Genomic DNA, 27,673 nt, shown 5'->3' on the forward strand with positions numbered 1-27,673 from the left:
TATTTGTCCACATGCTGAATTTTTCATGTTTTAATTTTCATATACATATTCAATATAAATATTTTGCAAGGTTTTAGTAAAAATACACTGGTAAAAGAAAACCTCCATGTTGTATAAATAAAACAATGTGTAACAAGGCTTTTTTTCACTTTCATTTTAACAACTGTTGGAATGAAAATATTTTCTAGTCTAATCTAGGTTTTTATTTTCAATGTCCAGCAAAGATAAATAGGAATTATACTTTAGTTAACACATTCTGGTCAGTTTCTAGTGTTACATTTTAATTATTTATTTTATGTAAAACAGTTAGATAGTTGAATAATAAAGTCATACATTTTTACATCTTTTACCTCTTATATTTGAGTAGTTCAAGTATAGTTTTTCTTTAACATAAATGGTTCCTACTCCTCATACGTAGAATCTACGGCTTTAAGATTATCTGTGTTTCTGGTTTTTAGGTTATTCTTCTGCGTAATATGTGTGGACCAGGTGAAGTTGATGATGATCTAGAACCCGAAACAGCTGAAGAATGTGCTAAATATGGCAAAGTAGTAATGTGTATGATTTATGAGTTGCCTGAAGCTCCAGATGATGAAGTAGTTCGTATTTTTGTGGAATTCGAATCTGAAGAAGCAGCAACGAAAGGTAAGTGTTAATGTGCATATATTTTCATGCAGAGTTGATTTCTCAATATTCTGAAAAAGTGGTAGTTCCAGTCGTGTATCATTTTCCTGTCGTTTGTATTCATTCATATTCACGTAATAATGTATTAATTTGCGTACTATTTAACCAAGTATTTCTAAGAGAAAAAGATCTCAGAACTCATTAATTTCTGTAAAGTTCCAGCATGTTACCAATGTCTTTCTCTTTTATGTGAATAACTAGTTGCCATTTGAAGTCATTTTAAACAGCGAGTCCGCTTTTTGTCGGTGTCAAAATATTTTCGTGAGACAGATCATTTAACCCATACAATCGCTGATAAAATGTATAGAGGAACTAGTTTGTTGGAACATCGCTGTGATTTTGAATGATCTTAGTGATTAGTTTATAATCTCAATTAAAATCTCCGGCTGTTATGGCATCAGCGAAAGTTTTATTATACAATGCAGTTTATGCACGAACTTCTTTGCCTCAATTAAATGTTTATAAATGATAGATTATCACTGAGTTTGTAGAGATCGTTGAGTTCCAAATTCAACATCACAGATTGGTTTCAGTTACAGTACTGTTGGGAAGAAACAAAAAAGTACTGAACAGCTGTTTCGTACTTTTCTGTGATGGGCTTAGTTCCTGGATCTCTAGTGACAGCTGTGATCACAGGAGTTCAGCCGTGATGGGCTGACACAAATTTCACCAACAGCAGCGGGTCGGGTGCGCGGAACATCACTAATTAACTTAAGTTGGAAGTGCGAATCGCTAGATACTAACTCAACGGTTTAAATCTTGGGCTTTCTCTGAAAGTCATGGATCCAGTACTTAGTAATGTTGAAAGCACACTACTGACTGGTCCAAAACTCGGACAAAATAGCTGTCCAGGTTATCCTTGTTTGCAGTAGTTCTATAACTGAAATCAGCCCGTAAATAACTACCTATTTATAAAAGGATTTTTAACTCAACTGATTTAAGACAACAGCAAGCTACACTTTTGAAAATAAACACGGCTTCTGATGTGATTCAGAATTTTCAACTCAAGGGCAGGCCCACAGATCCAGTCCTAAAACACACTTGTGTGAACTAATGAGGAAAATACATTTGAACCAAAAAACTACTAGCTTAAAAGTGAATTATTTGGCAACTACGCAACCACTCCTACTTATGCAGCTTTGTCTAGCAGGAAGTTTTGTGGTTCTAATTTCTTACCATTGTCAGTTTTCATATAATTCCCACTTTTTCAATATTCATCGCTGGTTTATTTTTTTATAGCGGTACTCGATCTAAATGGCCGATTTTTCGCTGGACGTGTCGTGAAGGCTGGATTTTACGATGCAGAAAAATTCAGGAATTTGGAACTCGCCGATGCGCCATTGTCTACATAACTTTCCGTTTCATTATGCACAGTATATATAATTATTGTCTAGTTATACATGTACACGTGTTCTAATCGACTTCACAAAACACAGTATACAACTCCCGGAATGGAGAACTGATTAAATGCGGGTTTCTTAATACAGTACATTGGGTAATAACATATTCCTCCTAATTCTAAGTAGAAATAACAAGAGCACTTTCATATAGGGCTCAAAAGTCAGTCACATACCTACCTTGAGCAAAACTCAAGATCTTGACAAACTGTTGGTAAAAGTTATGTTCAAATTGTAATAAACTACATTCTGACAAAGCTTTTGGTCATGAAATTTATTATTTGCATATTGTTCTTGTTACCAGTCTAGGAAAGATAATTTGCTGAGGATATTAATTGTAGCTGAGAATTGATTCAAAGTTTTTTATTTAGTTCTGCATAATTTTCTCATTAATCTTAGTATGTATTCTTATTCAAGCTGTTTATGTATTTAGGTGATTTACTTTAATATCCTTAGTGCATTCGAAAACTTATTTACGAAATATTATGCTCAACGGGAATCGGTTTGTGATATTTTCTGACAGGCACTCAAGATTTGGTCCGCGAATTGCTAAAACTTACGTTATTTATTTATTTGAACACATAAATATTGGTACAAGAGGGCACCAAATATATATGCACCACTCAAAACAATGAGAATGGGAAGAGAAAAAAACAACAATAACGACCAGATTAGTGTAAGGTAGTGTAATAATAATAATAATGAGCGAAACGGAAAGGTATAACTAGAAGAAATCTTTCAATTAAGGAAGATACAACCACTTTTTATGAAGAAAGTAGAAAGGTTACAGCAGGGTCGCCACTGGCTTCTATTCTGAGCCATATCTGATAAAGTCTCTAGCCACTGTGTCGCACTATCTCTCGGACCCCAGCCACTGAGTCATGAAGGACCAACAGAAGTCAGCCCCTTGCAGCTTTCTTTCATGCCACGACACTATGTCATACACTGACCACCTCTCCGCTTTTTGCAACAAGTCCCAGAGTCGGCAAATAATGCACGACGTGTAATTCTGTGGGACGACATTCGTAGAACATGCCCAAGCCACCGAAGTCGGTGTTTCAAGATGGTGACATCGATTGCATTATCGTCTCTGTGCCCGAACACACGGTACCGAACCTCTGCATTATTGACATGGTGTCGCTATAGTGAACAAAACACGGGTGGGTACAATCGGATGCATTTAACACAAAATTACAGGACCTGTTACTAAAATCTAACAATCATAAATCAAATGCTTAATTTGCAAAATGCACACCAATTGTCTCAAGATGACTCAGACCACATTGTCCTTGCATTTTCATACAAATTGCATCCTGTTTCCATTCTTTACTGTTCAATCCTCTTGTCTCTCTGCTGTCAGACCTTCTGTTCACGACTAACATCATATACTACTTATGTCTATACAAGTAGCACACACCACATTGGCACTTTATGTCCGCAATTCTTCGGAGACAACGATGATCAAACACAGAGAGTCGTCTGACATCCTCAACTCGGAAGCCAGGTTTCACAAGCATAGAACAAAACTGCTCTCATCGACGCGCTGTAGATCCGACGTTTTACAGCCAGACTGACATCACGAATGCGCCAAAGATGGTCCAGATTGGCATGAGCCGCTCTGGCTTTCACTATACCTGCATCGACATCATCACTCACGCCACCACCAGCACTTATGCAGCTACCTAGATACACGAACTTCCCGACTACTTCTATCTGCTCACCATCCAGAGTGAGTACAGGATTAGAATCCTGCCAGTCTTGTAGAAGTACTTTGCACTTCGAAGGTGCAAAGCACATACCGTACCTACGGACATTGATTGCCAACTGATTAAGTGTGGATTGCATGACTTGGACATTGTCGCACAGTAAGACAATATCATCCGCATACTCAAGGTCGAGAAGTCTTTCTCCAGGCAACAGATCCACACCGCCATTACTTACATCCATCAGAGCTGTTTCTAGAATGTCATCGATGGCAAAGTTGAAGAGGAATGGTGAGATTGGACAAACCTGCCTAACCCCACTGCTCGAATGGAAGAATGGAGAGAGGTGGTTGTTGCCCTCGCTCTGCCTGAGGTGTTTGGATATAGGGCTTTTAGGATGTTAATAAACTTCTCAGGCACACCCTTCTTCAATAGACAATCCCAGAGGACAGTCCTGTTCAACGAATCGAAGGCAGCCCCGATGTCAAGAAACACTACGATTGTTGGCCTTTGAAAAGTATGACGGTGTCCTAACATTTGGCGGAGAGTGAAGATATAATCAATACATCCTCGATCAGAATGAAACCCAGCCTTCTCCTCGCGAATCAATCTTTCTCGGGTTTTGAACAACCTACGAAGTATGACGGAAGCCAATAGCTTGGACGCAATCGGAATTAGACTTATCCCCCGATAGTTGTTACAGGAACGACGTGGACCCTTTTTAAAGATAGGGACAACTATCGACTCATTCCATGACGTTGGTACACTCTCTAGTTCCCAGATTTTGTAAACGACGCCGTCAGTTCCTTACGCAGAAAGCCACCGCCATCTTTAAACAGGGCCGGAGGTAAGTCATCTGGGCCAGGTGATTTGTAGCGCTTCAAGAGTTGGAGTTCCTTGCGGACTTCCGCCTCATTTGGTGGATCAGTCGCCATTTTCATGGGGCCGTGCAGTTGCAACCAATGCTCATCTATACTTTTCGGTGGAATGGTAACTAGCCTAGAAACTAGCTCGGTTCGATACTTACTTGCAACAGAAGTTGCAACCAACTTGCTGACATCAATCCTTTGGTGGCGGTCACTTCGTTGGCCACTGAAAAGTAAGGTAAGGTTGGCGCAGATCAAGGCATGATCAGTGTCCACATAGGTACTCCAAAAGGAGCGGTAGCTGATCGCGATGTGATCAATCTGAGTCCAGGCTTGAGATGCAGAGGGAGGACGCCAGGTGGCACATCGGCGATGACTGTGCCGGAAGTTAGTGCTAGCCAGGAACAGGTTGTGGTCTGTGCAAAGTTGCAGTAGACGGTCCCCGTTATCTATCCTGCAACCAACAAGTCCCCATCGGCCATCTAAGCGACTCTCTTCTGTGCCTAGACGCCCGACCTGAGCATTCAAGTCTCAGGCTAGTACTACAATATCTGTCGGGTTCACTTTCTGAAGGAGAACAGTTAACTGGTGGCAGAATTCATCCTTGATTGCATCCAGGCTGCAATCTGTCAGGGCATAGGCGATGACGAAAACACATCGTTTTTCACGCCGATTTCTTCTCACTTTGATGGAACTTTCTAATCTAACAGCACATAACCGACTGTTAATGGGGATCCAATCGATTAGTTCTGCCTCAGCTCTAGCGCTTAGTGTGACACCAACGCCAGCAAGACCAGACGAAGATGCCACAGGGTCCCCAGATGAACGCACATAAAACAAGCTTCTTGAAGCGACAGATGGAGAGCGAATTTGTAGTACTTCAGCAGAGTCTTAAATACGGCTCTCGGATAGACAACAAAAGTCGATATTAAGTCTTTCCAAAGATATAGCCAGCCCTGTTGTCCGACCTGCATAAGTGTGCGAACGTTGAAGGCAGCCAGTTTGAATGGTGCACGTGGTTTCAGAAAAACTGCTTCAGTATTCGCACTTAGTGGTAGCATACAATTTTCAGTGACTCGAGAACGTTTATATAGAACCGAGTTTCCACCATAAGCGAGCTGCTGTATGAGTCGAAAAATAAGGATACGTAAAGTGGAAATAAATAAAAGTGAGTAAATTACATAGTAAATAATAATAATCATAATGTGAATTGTTTGATTGTAAATCGAAGCGATAATAGAATTCTCAGTAAATATCGTCATCTTCATTTTACTTGTGTGTGGGCTGTGATACTGCCCGGTTGCCCAGACCAAAGCAGGTGGTTATTTTAGGGGGCCACACTGCGAGCTTTTGTCCTAGAGGTCTGACCCACAACGCAGTGGAACATCGTGAGGAGATGCAGTCTCAAGGTAGCCGGTGACAAACGATTGGTTCATACGCCATTTGTTTACTCAGGATACTGGAGTCCATGTGCACCATTAGTTTAGGACCCGATTAAAGCGCCGGACATCCGCTTCTCGTTCTCTCATTTTCGTAGACAACATCCCCGCCACGAGAAGGCAGTGTATAGGACTTCCCTGGCAAAGGCTATACACGCGTGGCCGTGTGAGAGCATTTGGAGAGGGAGGGCGGGCCCACCCCACTCTCGGCCATGCGAAGGCACTTACGTCGTTTGTCGCAGTTACTGAAAACACTGCGATAGGATATCAAACCCTGACCTAACTACACGAAAGCCTAGTCCTTAAAGCTTTTTTTAGCTTGTCTAGTTAAAAGACGCACAGTCAAACATACTAACTTCTACACATGCGCTCGTTATGCTTCATTTATCGAGGTTACACACGTTAATGAAATACTCACAAATATATTTTGTTAAAAATAAAATACAAGTATAAAAAAGCTGGACAAAATCATGAATATTGCTACATGGTGCTACAAAAACGTGAGCTTGTCATGGGTTGTAGAACAGGAGTTTCTGAGACTTCATTTCCTGTCCCATTCTGCGAGGAACCAGTGGACGGATTATGGTTGTTCAATACATCAGGTATACCATTACTTTCGACTAATAAAGCAAGATGTGTACCATTCTGCTTTATTTGATTCACATGAGCAACAGATTTACGACCTTTCGGTTTCAAAAGGAGGGTATCCAACTTGACATTTGTTTCTTCAAATGCTTGTCGTGTACCAGCACTTCTAAGCCTTGCAGAGATAGGTGGAGTAATTACTTCTACAACCTGTTTTCTTGTTGATCGACGAAGTACCTTCTCGCTTTTTAGTACACTGCGAACTTGTTTTCTGAAAAAACCATGATTTAAGCTAGATGCTTACCGATTTTGTTTAGAGACCGTGGATTTGCGAGCAATACGTCCTTCCTCAGCTGGCATTGTAAAGGAGTATTTTACGAGCTACGTCAATCGTCGACTGTCATTCTGAAAAATAAAAACATTACGTCATATATTTTTTTTCCTTCAGAACAGTTAACCTTGATAGAACACTGAGAACTTTAAAAGTTCGCAGCTTGTATCTGAGTAAATCTCAGCTATACTTAGTAATAATTGCTTAGTCTTAAACATGTTTACCCATGTATCTTCCAAACTAACTGATTACTGTTACACATGTAGCGAAAAACAGTTTTTGACGTATTTGTCGAACCAATCTGCAGTTGTAAAAAAGTGCACATATGAAACGTCGTACCATGGTGAGAACAAAGCATCTAAAAACATGTCTAATATAAATTCAACTAATACAGTCTCAAGTATTTATGCGCTTCTCAGTTTCCTCGGCCTTATTCTTTCATAGTAATAAACGTAACATCGCTTTACAGGAAAGAAGTACTTCAGTATTTGGATCCCTTAAGTCTCAGACAATATTCTGAAGATTGCTGGACAGTCAGTTCGTAATGATTTTTGTTATGGTAGCTCAAAGCCAAGAATGTGAACTGCTTGAATAGCTACGATGTACCAAGTTCGGCAAAAGCAAAGGGCTTTTTACGAACATAAGGCCTTCGTACTTACAATGTTAGGTTTTAGACAGTCGCTCATGCTACAAATGATCTTTATAATAGCAACAAGTGCCATATATTTTGTCTACCACGGGGATCAAACCACTTGGTTAAGAGTGTGGCATGTTACATAGGGATTTAGTGCAATATTAACAACGTCCTATGGGCTCCTAAGAACCAACTATAAAAGCTTGAATATTTTGTCCAAAGGAGCTACAGTTGATGTACCAAATTAAATGAAGTCTCAAGTGTATTGAAAAGTTACGATGTGTAGAGTGTCCTATTTAGTGAAAATAAGAAATCGTTAAAAGTGGTGAGATAATAATATATGAAAAACCTCTGGGTAACGCTAAAATGGCTTTGAGAATGTACACCTACTATCAGGGACTAAACGAGGGTAATGAAGCAGTGTGAAGATTTTTAATTGTGATTTACAGTTGATGGTTAGGGTTGAGAATCCCATTTAGGGTTTTCACCACGAACTGACATCAGGAATAATAATGACCCAAGCTGCCGATTTTGGGGAAGCCGCTATAGTAAATTTTCGGGAAATGAGATTAAACCCCAAAACACCCCAAACGTTTCGGTTTTTCCTGTAATAGTTATTTAACTCAAAACCTCTACAAAAATCTGAGGTTGAAGCTGGATTCGCCCCGGTGGAATTTCCAGTTGTCGACATTTTGACAGGAAACTTTTCGCCTATTGCGAGGTTTGTACCTACTTTATTATTACTCATATAACAGTTCATCAAATGCTGATGTATCATCACCACCACTTCCACATACGTCTAGGGAAGTTAATAAACGGTAAGTTGCATTTACTGTATTCCTGATAACAAAAGTTTGTGCGATGATACAAATCAAATATTCAGAATTATCCTGAAAGCGGTCACTGAACTGTCTAGCAAGATGGATAAAGTGATCGCTGTATGTGAACGCTTAGCCATGGGTGTAAGTGACAGGCATATGGAAGAAAAGGATCGTGGTGCTATCACTTTCTCATTAAGAACACATGAGGAGTTGCGTTCTTTAGAGGCTGCTTCAGAAAACCGAAATTTCCGGGATCATTTCGTAAGTTGTAACAGGTGTTTGAACAAATTTTAGGTGGAAAGATTATACCACCTACTATGTGAGGATCCTCGGAAATCAGCGAAAGCCTGTCTGCAATATCTCCTTTCGCCGGAACTGGCGAACATTTACACTTTGCACGGAACCAGAAGTAAATTTGGTATTAGTAAGTACAGATTTTACTCGATGGTTCAAAGTAAGTACACATTACTGTATTATTATATTTGTAGGTGCTTTGTGTTCACATTTCCGAAGTGCAAGCTGCCCGGAAAAGGAAATAATACACGCCATGGCTACAGCAAGCCAGGCTTTCTTGCATGACGCAAGAGATAAAGTAAATAAACGTGGATGGCGATTCAAAGAAAGGGTGAACTAAAACCACTTAACATATTTGTTATAATACATATTGCACTTCCAATATTACTTTGTGATCAATATTTAAACTGATACAACTTTTGTCTTGTCCGTTTTCCTTTCAGCTGGCTTCGCAGGCTTTATCAGACGTAACTGTAAGTTCTTTGTTCGCATTATTAACAACATTGTCATACTGTCGGTACATCATCGACCTTTCACATATCTTGACACGTTATTATACACTAAAAATGATTTTTTTTATTTTTTAGAACAATATCAATGACAGTTCTACATCTACGTAAGGTGTTGCTGTTACAACGCAATGGAAAACTTTGTATAAATGAATCATTTGTAATTTTATTAACTGTAATAAACATTTATATATGCCATAAATCAGTCTTTTAATAATCGCGATAAATCGGTTAACATTAAGTTTCTTTAACAATGCGCGATTGACGAAAAGTAATAGAACATCCCAGTAAGAAATGTACGTTAGCATTCTCGCTAGTTCTTCCGTGATGTCTAGAGATTTTTGTAGAGGTTTTGAGTTAAATAACTATTACAGGAAAAACCGAAACGTTTAGGGTGTTTTGGGGGAATTTCTCCAACGTTTGGGGAAATTTTGGGGTTTAATCTCATTTCCCGAAAATTTACGATAGCGGCTTCCCGAAAATTGGTCAAATTTTCCCCAAAATTAGTAGCTTCGGAATTTACAGATTTACACATGCATATTAAAATCACTTAGGGTATACGACTTACAATGATAAGTCCGATAAATAATCTTTCCGACGAAGTGTTGAGATCTAGTAATAGAAATACGGTACATAACTTTAGCCGACAGGCCGGTTGCTATATACACCAAGTGAATTTTATGAAATGAAAAACGTTTATACTTACCGCTTTAAAATAGGTCGAACAAAGCACTGGGATGTATCCGTTTGAGCGTTGATCCATTTAAACTGTTCAACAGGAAACTTCGAGAAGTTAGGTTTTACATATTTCCAGCAAACTTTCAACGAAATAGGTAGAAGTACTAAACTCGTCTTTACATATGATGGCTTGATCGCGCGCTATCTAAAAAAGGACAGTGGTATTGTTTCTCGTTGAATTAGTTAACTGTTTTGATCGTAAATTACGTATCAAAACTACGATTTACACTTTAATTGAATCTACTACAGTTAAAGTGCTATTCTATAGAGTTTTTCGGCTTTTGTGTATTTATTACATTCGAAAGCATTCTTGGTCTGTACCAAAGTACTTTATTTAAGGTTTAAAATCTTGCTAAAGTTTGTCTTGTGGTGACCTTTTGTTCGTTGACTGACATTTGTGTTCATATTGTGATCATATTGTGTGTTACACCTTGATCTGACTAAAATGGTTGGTAGTACTCACAAATGTGGACAACCAAATTGTTTGTTCCCTGTGGAGGAGGGAATGCAGTGTGACAAATGCAATAAGTGGTTCCACAAAATGTGCACCCGTTTAAGTCCCACCGCATACAAAAGATGTTCGAAGCCTAACTCACATTGGCTTTGCATGTTTTGCTGTGCCATCAAGGCATTACTAATACAGGAGGCTATGAGCTTATTGGCTTTGGCCTGTAAGAAGAACGATGGCACATGCGCTGACAACACGGGCACTGACAGTGACGAATGTGTCGGTGTAGTACCTGCTGTTACGCGACGCCTCAAACAACCGACTCTGGCCGACGTAAAAGTGAAATCTCCGTTGACATTAACAGGGGGAGTAGTACCACCTGGTACTGACATTGTTAATAATGCACCTTTAGTGGGAACCGAAGATCTGGATAAAACAGTCACCGTTCCAAATAGTCCCAGTGTTATGAAGGATGAAAAGTTGACTACGGTACGTAGAAGACGAAACGAAAAGAAAAAAGCTGCAAACAGTACACAGGTAGTTAGTAACTCACTGGTGGACTCAAATTGTGAGCGACAAATTGCACTACCAAGATCTGATGGTAAGAGTGAAACCCATCCTGGCGTGACTGAGAAGAAAAATCTAATAACATCGAATATTATTGTGAGCAAACTGCGGGAGTCAAACGACCCTGACCCGAAAATTAGACACGCGCATGACTTAGAAAAGCTAGGAGAATACATTCGTAGTATTTTACCAGATAACTCCAAAGGAGTTCAGGTCAAAAAATTGGTAAGAATAGGCAAGAGGACCGAGGACAATGTTGAACCCCGTCCATGCAGACTCCTTAAGGTAATCCTAGGATCGGAGAAGCAACGAGATCTCTTGTTAAGTAGCGCTCGTTGTCACGACAATTCTGACATCCGAGTTAGACCTGACATGATAGATAGAATAAAAAGGAAGAAAGCACTAGCTGAACTTGAAGCCCGTCGGCAAAACAGCGAAGAAAATCTCCGGCTAGTGGGTTTTCGGATAGTCAGGTCTTGGAAGCGAATGCTGCCAAGGCCTGTGTGGATAGGCTGTTCTACTTAGGAGTTTTATATGCCAACGCTCGTAGTCTACGAAATAAGTCCTATGAACTAGAAGCACTAGTGGACAGGTTAAAGCCATTCATAGTAGCAGTGACAGAAACTTGGTTAGTCCATGACTTAGACATTACTCCAGAATTATCCGGATACCATTACATCAGGAGTGATAGACATGGATGTAGAAAAGGAGGCGGCATCCTGTTATATATAGCCAATAGCATAAATATCCTCTCCTCTACTAGCGAATCCCATGATAGCGGCACTTGTGAAGTTATTAGCTGTAAGTTGGTTATAGGGTGTAGTACATTTATGCTAGGTGTCATCTATGGCAGCCCAATCTGCTTAGCTGATGACCTTATTTTACAGCACATTCATCTTTGGAGTGAAAATACCAGATGCTTGATAATAGGAGACTTTAACGCACCTGATATTAGTTAGAATGATATGACCAAAGAAGGATCTATAAACTCCTTTGATAGTAGGTTCCTGATAGCAATAATGGAGCATGCACCAGTGCAGCATTTGTCCCAACCCACACGTTTTGGTGTTAACCAGGGTTCTTCTTTGATGGACCTGGTAATCACTCATGAGACTGAGGATATTGTCGACTTAAGTATTCTCCCACCGTTAGTGAACAGCGATCACGCTGTTTTGTCATTCGCGTTTAGAACTAGGAACATGTTATACGATCAGGTTACACCTCGCCCAAATGTATGGAAAGCTAACATACCAGCCATTCAGGAATGCGCTGCTAAGACAGATTGGTTAGTAGATACTAGCATATCAGTTGAAGAAGCATGGTCTGTATTTAAAGGTAAATTTAGACTAGTTACGTCCCCGTTCATACCGTACCTGGTACCGCGAAGATCGAATAACAGTACACCATGGATAACTAAAACGGTCAGGAAACTCCTTAGAAAAAGGAAGAATCACTGGAATATGTTCATCTCTTCTGGCTTAGAACAATACAGATCCAGTTATTGTAAGATTAGGAATGCCTGTAAAGCGTTAATAAGCAAGACTAGACATTCATACGAAAAACAATTGGTTAGGGATTCTAGATATAGTCCGAAACGGTTATTCTCGTATATAAAAAGGCGAACTAAGAGAAGCGATGGAATTCCATCACTTTTGATACGAGACAATCCGTTAATCTTAGCAGAGAATGATGCCAAAAAAGCTGAAACTTTATCGGAATATTTTAGTAAAGTGTTTTCTATCGGTAATGAGGAACGACCAATGATTCATCGTGACCGTGACGGCTCGCTGATGGATCCTGTAGTCATTGAGAAAGATACTGTTTTAAGGCTACTTCAGCATCTCAAACCTGATAAGTCCAGTGGTCACGATGATATTCATCCTAGGATTATGAAAGCCATATCAGATGAAATTGCTGAACCATTAGCGATATTATTCGACATATCTCTGAGACAGTCCAGACTTCCTAGAGACTGAAAATACGCCATAATAAGTCCGGTGTATAAGGCTGGGAGTAGGGATTTAGTTAGTAACTATAGACCCGTTAGCTTAACTAGTGCAGTTGTAAAACTGACGGAGAAAATCATTCAGATAGCTGTTATAAACTATGTTGAAGGGCACAACATGGTTTTCGGAAAGGCCTATCTTGCTTGACAAATCTTCTCATTGCAAGTGAAGATTGAGCTGCTGCAAAAGATCGGAATGTTCCTGTGGATGTGATTTTCATAGATCTAAGTAAGGCCTTCGATAAGGTTTCCAACTCTTGTCCTAAATTCAAACTAGAACGTTTTGGAATCCATCATACAGTCGTCGAATGGTTAAGCAACTTTCTCCATGACAGGAGACAAAGGGTAAGGGTTAATGGGGCTCTCTCCTCGTGAGTACCTGTAAAAATTGGGGTTCCCCAAGGCACAATCCTAGGTCCTTTTCTCTTTTTACTTTATGTAAATGGATTGCCAACTGTAGCAAAATCATGCGTTCTGCTCTTCTCTGATGACATAAGATTTGGAGACCCATACATAGTATGTCGGATAGAATAGTATAACAGGACGATCTTAGCCCATTGGTGGCATGGTTAGACAGGTGGTCACTAGAAGTAAATCCTAATAAGAGTGTAGTGATGCAGTTAAATAACAATAATAATAATAACTCTGATGAATCGTATGACTATACACTACGTGGATTCGTGCTACCCAAAGCAAGAAACCATAAAGATTTAGGAGTTATTTTAAGCCATGATCTCACAACCACTAGTCACTGTAAGGCTGCTGCTGCAAAAGGCTACAGGGTATTATGGTCAATTCGTAGGTCTTTTCAGTATTTAGATGATGAAATGTTTGGATTACTATACCCGATTTATGTGCGACCACATTTAGAATACGGTATTCAAGCAGCGTATCCTTGTTCCAAGTATGAAGCAGATATGCTAGAAAGAGTCCGACGACGAGCTACTAAGATGGTACAAGGTCTATCTGGCCTATCTTATGAAGACAGACTGAGACACCTTAACTTATTTCCGTTATCTTACCGTAGAGTACGGGCTGATCTAATATTGGCTTGTCGTATACTGAGCGATGACCTTGGTATTAACATGTCTTATCTTTTGCTTCCGTCTAGAACCGATCATTTGAGAGGACATTCAAAGAAAGTTCAAGAACCGAGATCAAATCGTTTACGTCTGGAGTTCCGTTTCTCGCACCGAGTATTGAATTACTGGAATTCTCTACTGGAACACGTTATATCAGCACCGTCTGTTAATATATTCAAAACGAGGTTGGATCTCCACAGTATTACAAACTGAAAGTATTAATATAGGTCGATAGACCTCTTATCCTTATTACTGAAGACTGAAGACTGATTAGAATTTTATGTTATTTTATTAGGGAAGCGCATAAAATGTTTGCTAGGCCGAGCGTCAAATGACTTACGTTGTCAGTTGTTATATCTTGAGGCAATACTGTAACATACGTCAGTGATAGAAACGTGTGACACGACAAAATTGCAGTTTCGTCGTAAGTAGAATTGAGCATTGTTTTTAACAAAAATACTTTTAGCATAAGTTGAGTAGAACAATTGTTCTATTATTGCATTTTTCCAGTATAACGGATTAGAATCCATTTGTATGCTCTTGTGGGAATATGTGAAAAAACAACGCAACTATTCCGTTTTTGTTTCTTTGCATCTATCATTTCTTTTGTTCTGTTCGTCTACTCGTATTCTGCTTCTTCTCTGAATTCTTGCAATTGTTCTTATGGTCTGACAATTTCTGAAGTATGATCGATTGACGAACATGGTTTATATTTTTGGCCACCATACCTTCCACAGGCTGGAAGTTTTATTTTTCAGTTGCTAGGAAGCTTCATTATTTTGACCAGTTTAAAGTTCATTTTTACTCTGTACTGCCGGTAAAAAGTAACCGTGCCCGAGCCAAATAATCAAACAGTTGGGTCAATAAATATCAAACAGTTCACTGATTGTCTTCAAGATCAGGGACAAGCAACGCGCAGAAGTTACTTGCACGTCATGGACTGGCACATGCAGCGGCGTTTTAAGTCACACCCTAGTACCTTTTCTTACCGATATATATTTTTTCTCGAAAACGTTTTTTATATTGTACGGTAATCAAAGTAGCTATTGTACCTGATACAATGAAAGGGTAGCTCACGTTAGGTTCTTATCTTAAGGTGTGATTTCATTGTTAGCTGTTTCGTCACATCATTCCCTTCCAATTCGAGTAGGCCCCCAATAATTCGACAGAGATAATCTATGTTAGTAATCAACAAGGCTATTTGGTTGGTGATACTTCTGTCTTGATGCCTCGATAGATCGCTCCTGTGTCGATATGAGACTTTCTATTTACTACTATGTACAAATTTCGCGTTGTTAATAATTATTCGTTCATTGTTTCCGACTGATCTTTCAGTGTTTATTGATTCGATAGAGGCTGAGGAGACAGGAGATTTTTTGTTCAAGATTGTTCTGTTTTGTCGTTAATTATTTTCATCCCTTCCGTCTCAGTCGTCTAGAAGTTCTTATTTTTACTGAATTTTTACTGCTTATTACAGTTTCTGTTGAGGAATTTATTGTGCTGACTTTGATGTAGATTTAGATTAGCAAAACGACAAAGAGTAAATTCATCTACTGAAGAGTTTATCTACATGATGTCTTGTGATACCAATAATTTGATTATTATGAATTCAACACCAAACTGCTTTTACTCATGTCAGAATGCTTAGTTCCTTTTAGTCCGTCGAACCCACCGTTATTGTCAACAAGCCTTCTAACAATCATCATTTGTTGCCAATAATTTGTGAATATAACCTGAATTGTGTGGCATCGAGTTTCTGGGTTTTCGCAAATCAATAATGAAGGCGTTATGCACGCTTCTGAAAGAAACTTGTACGATTCTCAGAAAACTATTCTACGTGTATGCTTTAATTTTCTGAAACAATATTCACAAGCAATTACTGTGATATTATAGTAATACCAGTTCATTCGAGTTGTCTAGACTGTCCTAAACATCATATTTAATTATTCTGTGCATCGCAACAGTCGTTAATCTGAAAATTTCATCAATCGTAGCAAAGTGCATGGCGCAGATATGACCTGTCAGTTCTGAGCTTATATTATGATTCCACGCAAAAGCGAAACTGAAAAAATAAGACATTTTCTGAAGCATTTTTGGGCCTTCTAATTTAGGCTCCTGTGTACGTGGCTTCATAAGTGATTAATTTGCGGCGAATAAGAGTGTGTCTATTTTAGCTTACTATATTTATCAGCTTATCTTCATATTACCCTGATTTAATCTCTATACAATTCAATATAGCGAAATTGCATGACTACTACTGTTGTTTCTTCCTCCTTTCGTGCATTTTTACCTTCATTTAGATCTCTTTCGACCGCACTTTATGTTATTTACTCTTCCTTATGTAAGCTTTTATTAGATGACATTGATTACCTAATTGTTCTATTGCATATTGCTGGACTACTGACGATAAGGTCATGTTTGACCAAACTCGAGGTCACAGCGTGGTTCAGTGTGTGACTGTAAGCTTTTCGCTGTCTGCTTGGAAAGAGTGCTAGAATCCCTGCAGATGGATATATGACTCCATTTTTTAGGGAATATTTTTATAGACTCTCAAGTTTATTTCTGCAAGGGCAAGTACACGCCATTTTTACAGGCCTGGTCTACAAATTACAACATTTACTGGTTCACAGTATGCATCCCAAGCAGGGATGTCAAATAAATATAATCTGTAAAAGTGAATATCAGTTCATTCGTTCAGACATAATAAGTGGTTTTGAAAATATTCTCCAATACGGCATCACATCCAAGTTAAACACTAGATCCAATTTCGGCATAATTGTGTTAGGATTTTGATCGCGCTAAGTACCTATACGGTGCAACTTTTTAAGTTTATAGTTGTTATAAAGTAGGCTTGTAGAGTACATGGAGTGAAATATAACCTCGTGAAAACAAGTACGTCGAGACTGTTCCAGATGTCAGAATTTCCATAGCTGTGCCCTCAGAGCAACGTTCTGAAAAAAAGAGAAACCGAGGATCAGCAATGCACTTGGATATGAATGATAAACAATACTCAGCATTTTGTAGTGAAACAGACAGAGGTAAGATAAATTATTAGGATAAATTCACACTAGCTCCTGCTGTTAGAAACTCTTTCTCTGAGAGCGTAGCTATGGACTTTCCGAAGTCTGGAACAAACTTGACGTACGCGTCTCCTCGATGGTTTAAACTTCTGGCTGGCCTCGTACTAGGGTCATCACTGCCCCACTAGAGAAGAGTGATCTGTAGCAGTAAACAAATCCCCAAAATAAATAGCCTTGTACGTTTTCGACATTGGATGCTGACTACACGTTTTAATGGACTCATCTAGCTGAAGGCGCTCGGTCATGCATCCGCACCAGGTCACGAGTGGGAATGCCGTGCTCAACATCTACTGCAATCGCTAGCCAGATTAGATCAGACGATTCTCGATTTATTGATAGCCTATCAAATATATCTTCGAACCTCCTCGCTTATGTCTTTTGATTTCACTTGGTGGGTACGCTTCATATTAAGAGGTGTTACTGGTTAAAGTGTTGCCAAACTTCGAATACCTTTGGCATCTTCAATAGTTTACAGCGAGAGCTCTACGAGTCTACTTTATAACAACTATCAACTTAATAATTTGGTAAGCATTCTGGGCGCCAACAAATGTTCTAATTGGTAGATCATGCCTGTATAAATGGTGTGTACCTGTTCATGCAGAAATATATTATTATTATTACTAAAGAACAATGAGTTGGGATATTTACGAAGGTGGAGTAAGTTCAAATGAAAGGAAAGTCAGGGTTGGAAAAAGGAAGGCTGTTTATTAGAACGAAAGTTTCATACAGATATTAGTGTTAGGAAAAGTAATAACTATCTTTAATTGTCTGATTTTTTCTTTTTTTTCCATCCGATACCTGCCATACAGTCTTAATGTAAAAGTCTGAGTTAGTATTTTATAGGTTGTCTTAGTAAAATAGCTAATACAGCATAAAATTGGAAACATGAGTCTGAATGGTGGGCGTAGGAGAACAATTTCAATATCACAGATTGATTGACTTGTTCTCAAATATAAAGAACCTGATGCATACAAAATGTTCTGCCCCACAAAGATGGGTGGATTGAATTCATCGCCTCTACCGTCTATGCTTGCTGGTCAGTAAATCCCCCCCTTCTTTTGTGATGTTAGGCTCATTTAGGCATATTTTTGGATACATATCATACCTCACACAATACTCTGTGTATCACAACCTGTTGGAAAACAATATTTATACAAGTACCATTTTACAATTATATCAGGCAGTTACAAATCATGGACTGTGGGCAAGGCTTCGATACAATGCTTTATTTGGCTATAGTATAAAATATAGGTTGTCAATCAGATTATAGTCTATAAGAAGGATATATTGTAGGATAGCTGTATACCAAAATAGGTGGAAAAGTATAGAAATATAAGAATTACAAATAAGGTAACGAGTGGAGAAATAAACTTAATGGCAGGTCAATATAGTGTACTGGTGAGTAAAAAGCTGATAAAGAATAGACAAGAATCCACTTTCATTGACTTTGTTACGATGTTATTTTGTGCTATCCTAACCTGTTGATGGGTAATAGGCTCCGTAGATGCAAGACCACTGGTAGCAGGTAGTCAATTGTGCGGTTCTTTTGGCTTTTTGGGGTAATAATGAGCGCCTCTTAGAAACCAAAAATCGATAGGTACAGTGAGTTACCTGTCTATATCAATTAAATATTTAGGGAGGAAGAAGTATCTAATACAACTACAAAGTAGGAATATTAGGCAATTTGGTCTATACATGTAGAAAGCCCATAATTTTTGTGTGGGTCGCAGATGCGTTCGTTCGTTCTAGATCTGTGCAAGTGAGGGCTTAATCAGTAAGCCTTACAAACGTATGCAATTCATCTGCCATGCGTATTTTAGAGAGGAGACTGTTCCATATTAATGCATTCCTAATGAGGAGGTTTTCCCGAGTTCTCGATCCGTGGATACTTTGTCTCGAGGATCGCATGTGAGTTTTGGGCAAGAGCCATATTATATGTGGAATGGTAAAGGTTTTTTAGGAGTTTGAAATAGCGAATCAAATTGTATCAAAGCCTTCTTTTCCAAAAGAGTTCTTATTTATGGCATCGGAAGCTGCAGTCAATGAGTGAGTCAATCTCAAGTATTGAACTCTTGTGTATTAACTAATTGTTTTTTGTTGTTTAGCACGGTCATTTGTGTTAGAGAATCTTTTAACTGTACAGAACTGTTGGACATGTTCTGTAATTTTGATGTGTTTTATTCTTTTCATTGAAGTTCAGCCATTTAAATTTAGCATAGATTTTGTTTTTCAACATAATTTAATACGAGCAACTAAAAAGCGCTTGATACGCCATACAGAAGAACGTAGACTGGTCTAATCGAATGAATTTTCCTCCTTTAGTTCTGCGTTCTAAACGAATATTAGCATTTCGATCGTTACAAATACTACTGTTTAAGGTGGTCACACCAAACCTTGTGGAATTTGGCCCTTGAATTTCAGAGCACTGAGTTAAAAGTGTACTCCTTACACATAAAATGACAGAAGTTTCGCCGAGCTTTTAACGGAAGGATAAAATCTAGCCACTACTCTTCCATTAGTTCAAACTAAATGAAGCTGGTAAACCAAAGAATCGTGTTCGGAATTAATAATATCCACTTCCAGTGAATGGGGAAAATGCTGATATCCAATGACATGTACCACATTTAACTTTCGTGAGTACTTACGTCTGCCATTCGTCGTGAGGAAGCATAGGTTACTCACCAGCATTCACCGTTCAACTCTGTCCCGGGCAATCCCTTCCAGTTGCTACTCATCCTTTTCATGTCCGTTTCCGATTCCCAACGCACTGTGTTCTTTATCCTGCCACTTTTTTCGTTCCCTTCAGGATTCCCAGTCAGCGCTCGCCTCGTGATGCAGTTTGGTGATTTCTTCAACGTATGTCCTATCCACCTCCAAAGTCTTTTCCTAATTTCCTCCTCAGCTGTTGTTTGTGATAGTTCTCCAAGTTTTAGCTCCGTACAGTAGAACTGTCTTGACGTTCCCATTGAAGATTCTGATTGATATTGATTGACATTCGTTTTGAGTTTCATACGTTCTTCAACTGTAGCAATGCTGCCCTTGGTTTGCCAAACCTCGCCTTTTTGTATGAATCAGATCTTAAACGTTCATCCATGATACTACCCAGATACGTGAAACATTCCGCCCCTCCCAGAGTTTCTCCATCGCTTGCGATTGAGTTAGTGTTCTCTGAGTTGTGTTTTAGGATCTTGCTTTTTCCCTTGTGTATGTTGAGGCCTACTGATGCAGAGACTTCATCTACACTGACTAACTTGATCCCTTTCTAGTTGTTTTCCCTAGTAATTTCTGCTTCTTTCAATAGATCTCGTTAGGCTTGGGACCTGTTGTGGGGCGTTATCTCGAATTCATTGGGTTTGTCAGTATGTGGAAGAAAGGATGTATTGAACCTTTGTGATTCTGTTCCCGCCAGTTGTCCAGTGTTTTTCTAGCCTCAGTTTCATCTTCGCCACAACCATGTGGCGATTTGAAGCTATGTCAGCTCTTCTTCTAGTTCTCACATCTTCCATTGTGCTTCGGAATTCTTTACTGATGCAAATATGATGAGACCCATGTAGCTTTGTTTATACTACCCTTACACTGAATGTATTGACCTGAATTCACTGATGTGTATCTGTTAGAAGAGTTAGGTCATTTGTAAATTTCAAATCATCTAGTTAATTCTAAGCTGTCCTTTGTATTCCTTGCTTCCCGTCAGAAGTGGAGGTCATCATTATCCAGTCAACCAACAGAAGAAAGGGAAAGTGGAAGAATAGGCAGTTTTGTCTGACTCCGGTCCTTACTTGGAATGCGTCTGTCAGCTATCCTTCATGTACGATTTGCACTGTAGTCTGTTGTATAGACTCCGTATGGTGTTGACGATTTTCTCACGTACACCATAGTGCCGTAGAAGTTTCCATAATTTCCTCTTATCCACACTGTCAAATGTGTTCTCATAGTCAAAGAGGTTGATATAAAGTGAGGACGTTCATTCAGTTGATTGTTTAATGATGATTATTGTTATCGCAGTTTGTTCTGTGCCCGACTGATCTTTACGGAATCCAGCCTGATGATCTCGAATTTTGGGCGTCTACAGAGTCTTCCATAAGTTTCAGCAACCCTATTTTAAAAGCTGAGTAGAGAAAAAATAATGTTTGTCGACGGGTGTTAATCACCAGATTTCGCCGCACAGTGATTCATATATTCTTGGTCTGTTGAAAGCATGTACAACCCCGTGGATGCATTTCTTGTACACATATAAGAACTGTTAAGTTTAGATAAGTTTAGGTTACATGGTTACAGTTTGGTGTGTTAAAAAAACGCTAAGCAACCAGGTGTACACTCATTTACATCGCGCAAATTGTATTGATATCTTTGTCGCGTTGAACATACGGGACTGCAGGGATTGATGTCACCATCAATTTTTCGTCCTTCTTTGCGATATATATTGGTAAATTTTCGAATCTCGTGAGGTCGATACTTTTTTTTGCTTCTTTGAGGCAGTTTCATTGGCTGGCATTTGTCAGCGTAATCTTTGTTCATTACAAATATTCATCCTGTACTTCTTAGTTACATAGTCCGTTAAAGCTGGTTTTGTTCCTCAATTAGCTAGTTTAGACATGCCAATACTATGTAAATGGAAGTTAATTAAGTCTGCACTGAATACGCCGTTCACCTGACGTATTTCAGCACCACTCAGTAGTCAATACAATAAGCTAAACAGGCTACTACACCTAACTGTTATGTAATACCTTGGAGATTTCTTGGTGTGCCTTCCATTGACAGCTGGAATAGTTATCATGTCATTTAAAATGCACAGTATTAAAACTTTTATCCTACAAAATAGTTACAGAATTGACAAACAACAACGGTAGCTCTCTGGATGTGATCAAAACTATCAGATTGTTATAGCTGATTATTCAGCCAATGATGTCTGGATCTTTGACCTAATATTAAAGTTTCACTACATACCAACCACGATTTTACCTAATTGAAATTTTTCTCATTTTCTCTTTACTTACAATTTATCGATTACCAAAAGGGCCAGAAACATAACTAGAATGGTAGTACTCTAAATTGGTGTCTTTTACTCATCGTTCGTGAGTTTTACATTCGTTTTTATACTTAGTAGATTGGTGATTTACTCCTAAAAACTCCAGCATGAACTATAATTAGAAACAGTACAACCTCTAGGGTAAGTCACAAGGGAAAGTAGAGTTCTCTGATATCAATGATGTGCACAGATTAAGCATAAGGAATTTGCCATTTATTGTAGATATGTTTTCACCGATAGTAGAAATCAGTAGAAAGACTGAGTGGAAGCATCGAACAACATAATTGTGAACGTCTACCATACACGTCAAACTGAGAACGCTCGATATAACGGCGAATTCCGTAAATAGTCGGAGAGGGTTTCACTAGTTCATTATATGATTTTTTATGTTATATTCATTTTATTGGTTCCGTAAATCACACAAAAAACACTACTTTTAAACATGTTTCCGAAGTAAGGTGGCAAACTAATATTGTATATTGCATTGATGGAATATTAAATGAATAATAAGCGAACGGGGGTCGGCAATGATTGTAGAGGTGAGGTCATATACTGAACAACTTAGTAATGCTTCATTACACTGCGAAAAGTGAAATGACATTTTTACTTGATTAACTGACAGATTTGAGATTCCCAAGCAAGTCGATTTTAAGAGTAAGCTGATATAACAACTCAAGCTGAGTTATTAATATTTGACCGAAAACATGTTGGTAGTGTCAAAACATCATAGCTCACGTACTATATTTTCTACTTTTCCACACTGAATGTTGAAAGTTTTGTGCGTTTGATTTCAGAACATTAAGCTCTTACCTCTTCCGTCGAGCGACTTGAATAAAAACTACTGCAACCACTAGCCATACCTCCACCATATCTCGAACGAAAAGCAGCTACAAATAATAAATACCTTAGTAAAGCTAAGTTGTTTTTCACCATGTATGAGTAAAGGTAGGTCAATTTGCCACAATGCGCGCAGATGGGCAACTAAGAAGAATTTCTTCAATATCCTAAACTGAATTTAAATAAAATCAGAATAATGGAATCGTTCTTAGAAACATTTATTTGAACAATATTAAAACAATTAACGTCTTTTATGTGTTCCATTTGAGACACTTTATAAAATACGTAGATTTAACTACACAGCTAAGGAAATATAAATGTTGAGTATTAGAGCGTAGTGTTGCAAAAGAAATTAAAGAAGGAACATTCAGTTATATTAAGGTTTAAGAAGTCTTGAATGGAGTATAATCAGGTAGGGTATATTACAACACATTTCTGTTCGACGGATTCAGCACTGAGCTGGGTGGATACTACTTTGTGAGCCGAGGTATTACGAAACGCTTATGTGATTTGAAAATTAGACAAAATACGATTCGCATCTTTTTATTTCGGCAGGTTAGGCTTAGGTGCACTTTAAAAACAGGATAACAGGTGTTCTTCCTAATTCTTTAACTGACCATAAAGTTTTATAGTTGTTTTCTCAGTCTAAGTTGTTTCTTACTTGTGAAGTATTAATCTGTATATATACTAACGGGCTTTCTGTCTGAAAGTGTGCACAATACATGAATTCAGCCCGTGTGTCTAGTTTAATCGACTACCTAATGATCTGAGCTATAAATAAACGAATTATATCCGGGTAATGATCGTCTAAATTGGTTTAATATACGTATGATGTACTCACATTGGTTCCACTAGTTGTCTTTAAAAGTTTCATGATTGAGCAGTACCACTCGTATGCTTTACCTTATATCAAATTCCACGTAATTATACGGAATTCACCAGCTTTCGTCCGCTTTTTCACCTACTCATTTAGTGCATATCGATGAAATATTTCTACCTCAAACAACAAATCAGTGAACACTTGACAAAGTATAAGAGATCGTCAAGATCAACGATGACTACCGCCAACCAATCAGCTGAGTGCCATCATCACGCATTTCAAGAACACTGCCGCTTTGCATTTTGGAAATTTGTTCAATGTATCTGGTTAAATAATAATTCAGTTTGAGCATAAGCCGCTAGGTAAGACTTCAGCGTAAGCTAAATCACATAACTGCCGTCCATATTCAGTAGGTTCAACCGTCACACAGACCATCTACATTGTTTATATACACTTGGAATACGGCGAAGGTCAAACTTTACACAAGGTTTTCCGCCAGCGTTTTCTGTTATGGTGATTATAATTAATTCTCAAATAAAAGTCTGCAACATGTGGCATGCCAGTTTACAGGCAAGATCAAATTGTTACAGAAATGCAGTTTCCACCGTAATGCACCACTCAGTTAGTTTGATATTTTATAGGGTACATTGAACATAAAAGTATCGGGGATAATACTTCTCACATATCAATACAAATAATATTTGTAAGAACCGTAATGTCAATATGACAGTTGGCGAGCTATTAGACGTAGTGTTGCGACGTGCAACTGACAGTCGGGAGTAAATACACGTACTTTTGAGAGCTTTTATAACCTGAGACATTAAAAATGGCATAGGACAAAGTCTCCCGTTTCATATTTGTTTTCGATGAAATATCTTGATAGGGCTGAAAAGATGGGTAAGAAAAACAACGGACGAGAAGCAGAACAGACAACGTTCATGCATATCGAAATTGAGCCATTGGCAATGAAATAGTGATTGTATGACAACTTAGTCTAACTATCTATTGTCAAAGTACTTTTTAAGCAAGAGTATTCTAGCAGGTTAAAGAAAATAAGCGTAAAGATGGGATGAATTAAGAAAGAACTGTATAATAATAATAATCATAATAATTTATTTTCAAATAGCAGTTTGTTACATGAGGTATACCAGTTTTAATGCAAGATGAAACTGTTACAAAAGATACCATTTACACTGCAGTAAATTACTCAGGTGGGTTGATATTTCATATGATAAGAATGTAGTTAGTTTTAGCAAAATCGTATTGTCAGTATCACAATTGACGCGCTCTATAAACGACGTGCAACTGACGGTCAAGAATAGATCTGTGTGAAGTCGGGGGCTTCTAGAAACCGCGACCTTATATCCCTCTGGAATACCTGGGGATTTGATGACGGTGCAAGATGAAGTCACCCGTTCCATATCTGTTTTCGGTGGCATATCTCAAGGGGGCTGAAAAAGGGAGGTAATTCAAAAAGAAGTTGAAATTATAGGATTATGTGAATTGCTGAAATATAGCACTGAAAACAGTATTCTGATACACAAAAGACTGTCTCCCGTTTTACTCGAAGCTGTTTCTGTTCACTTTTAATTTTATCGATTTTATAGGGTCATGAGTACTCATTCGTCTTTACCAAATTGTCTAGTTTTGTTCGAAAAAGGATTACTCGGTAGGAAGTGAAACCGATTCAACGTCACAAAAACGATTTGAAGAGGTAGTTTGTATGCAAAATCAACATCAATATCACTTTTTAGTGACATTCCACTAGAGCATAAGGAGCCGTAATTTAACAAAATGTTCTGAGTGTCTGGTTATCGCTTTTTGCGTTTACGTACCTCACACGTGTTAGTCAAGAGCTTTTGACTCATGACTAGGCAGTATGAAAAAAGTATCTTTGGGCTGCCGATACTCAAGAGGATGATTTAAATGTGTGGCGAAAAGATGTCTGAAATTTTCCAAAACCAGGACATTTAAAAAAATATAGCAGACCAAAGAGACGAAGTGTGTTTGAAAACAGGTACCTGATAAACAGGAGCCCCAAAATTAGGATATTGTGGCGTTTCAGGTCTGTTTCTCACTTTTTAAAAAGCATAGGTCAAAAAAACCAACTTAACTCTCGTACAAGACTAGGTCTGTATTTAGCAGGACTTCTAAAGTAGTGTTTGAAACTGCAAGTGAGATATGTCTAAAACCAAAAACTGGCTCAGAATGAAAATATGGAAAACCGCACTCAGTTGGAGGCATCATAGCTCACTAACGAGACTTCATTGTGAATCTTTTAGGGACATATTTCATTCTGCTTTTAACTCAAATAAGATTACTAAGCAAAAGAGAGGACACCATAAAATGTTCTGTTTTCAAACGGGTACACACACATAAACCTAATAACCACCAGCACTTAAGTTTAACTGGCATGACTGGTAAAAATCAAGAAAAGATTATTCGGAGGTGGTTACTTAGGTATTCGGATAAGAAATTCTCTCCGAAAGTCAAAATGATTGAGACTAGGTTATTCAGATCTCAAAGACTTTTTGGCAACTCGACAAACATGATGCCGTCTTAGAGACTAAAGCCAACTCCTGATGCAGCCTTTGTCAATTTAGCGATATTTCTGACAAAGTTCAACGCATAGGGCTATCTTAACCTAGTTATATCAAGACAAGAGATGACTTATTCATACGAGTGAATGCATTCCTAGTTGGGCTCCAACAAAGATTCCGAGTTGTGAAGGAAATTTGTTTCATCTGAAAGCCTCATTGCTAGGACCAACGCGCAGTCGATTATTCAATTTTTCAGCAGTTCAACAAAACACGACAAGGAAATTGAATGCACCAAATGCATAATGAATATCAGTATACATCTGCACATCAGTTGAGAAATTTGTTTAGTAATGTTTACAGCTAACAGAATTATAAATAACAGGTAGTTAGCAAATACGTACACTATCACATATACAAATATATGCGACAAAACGAAACAGATCACAATAACATAAAGATCACAAGCAAAGATAATTTATATCGAATGATTGGGAGCTCACTCTAGTTAAACGGGAATGGTTTGACAAACAACTAACACCGAGATCACACCTGGCTCCCAGCATCTAACGTATATTACCCCTTCGTCGTATCGAAGTACTATGGCTGCTTTGAAGACCATGTACCACAAAAAATATTATTACAGAAGTGTATTAGTAAAAGTGGGCACAACAGAAAAGTTACGACCACGAACGCGTGAGCCAGTCCATGGCGTGCAGCTGGCTAATGCGCGCTGATTGTTCTTGGAATTGACGAGGATCGGTGAACAGTTCGATATTCAGTGACCCAACCATCGGGTGATTTAGCTAGGGCCCGCTGATATTTCACTGGTCCTAAAAAGCCATTCAAAAGTCAGAAAATATCAACACCATAATTTGCATCAGCCTGTCATATTGGTTGATTATACGACAGTTAATTTGATTAAATACATGAATCAAATGTATAAGATTCACAACAGGTGGTCACAGACCCTCTACCAAGGACGTGCCAATGATTTGGGATAACGGTTTTAGTCCCACGACATGATCGTCAGAAAGTAGTGAACTTGGTTTAATTGCAAGATATTTAGTTTACCTTCTCTTAAACGCCTAAACGACTATTTCACTGACAAGAATTCATTGAGTAATATCTCCATCTCAAGGACTATATAGCAATCTTTCTCAAATAATTTAGACCAATAATGACGGTGAAATATGTTTTTCTTATTGCTTCATAGCAGTAATAGAATAATGTTGAAGTCTAACCACATGCCTGTTTAAGCAAAGTG

At 38.4% G+C, this 27,673-nt stretch overlaps 2 protein-coding genes across 2 annotated transcripts in view; one reads left to right on the forward strand and one right to left on the reverse strand.

The window, feature by feature from the left end:
* ZDHHC5_2 (Zinc finger, DHHC-type containing) overlaps positions 1-5,118 on the forward strand; it is a 32,844-nt gene extending 27,726 nt beyond the window's left edge. The window contains exons 13-14 of the mRNA XM_051217151.1: positions 459-645; positions 1,924-5,118. The gene's annotated coding sequence lies outside the window, so the exon portion shown is untranslated. The remainder of the gene's footprint in view (positions 1-458; positions 646-1,923) is intronic.
* A 437-nt stretch (positions 5,119-5,555) lies between these two features.
* MS3_00008819 (uncharacterized protein) lies at positions 5,556-10,000 on the reverse strand. Its single transcript, XM_051217161.1, has 4 exons — positions 9,970-10,000; positions 9,832-9,921; positions 6,979-7,079; positions 5,556-6,945 (listed from the first exon to the last, which is right to left on the reverse strand). Exons 3-4 carry the CDS (start codon positions 7,032-7,034, stop codon positions 6,570-6,572), a joined length of 432 nt encoding a protein of 143 aa, XP_051073884.1. The 5' UTR covers positions 7,035-7,079; positions 9,832-9,921; positions 9,970-10,000; the 3' UTR covers positions 5,556-6,569.
* Between the last annotated feature and the right edge of the window lie 17,673 nt (positions 10,001-27,673).

This window comes from Schistosoma haematobium, chromosome 1 (assembly GCF_000699445.3).
Source record: "Schistosoma haematobium chromosome 1, whole genome shotgun sequence".
Classification (NCBI taxonomy): Eukaryota; Metazoa; Platyhelminthes; class Trematoda; order Strigeidida; family Schistosomatidae; genus Schistosoma; species Schistosoma haematobium.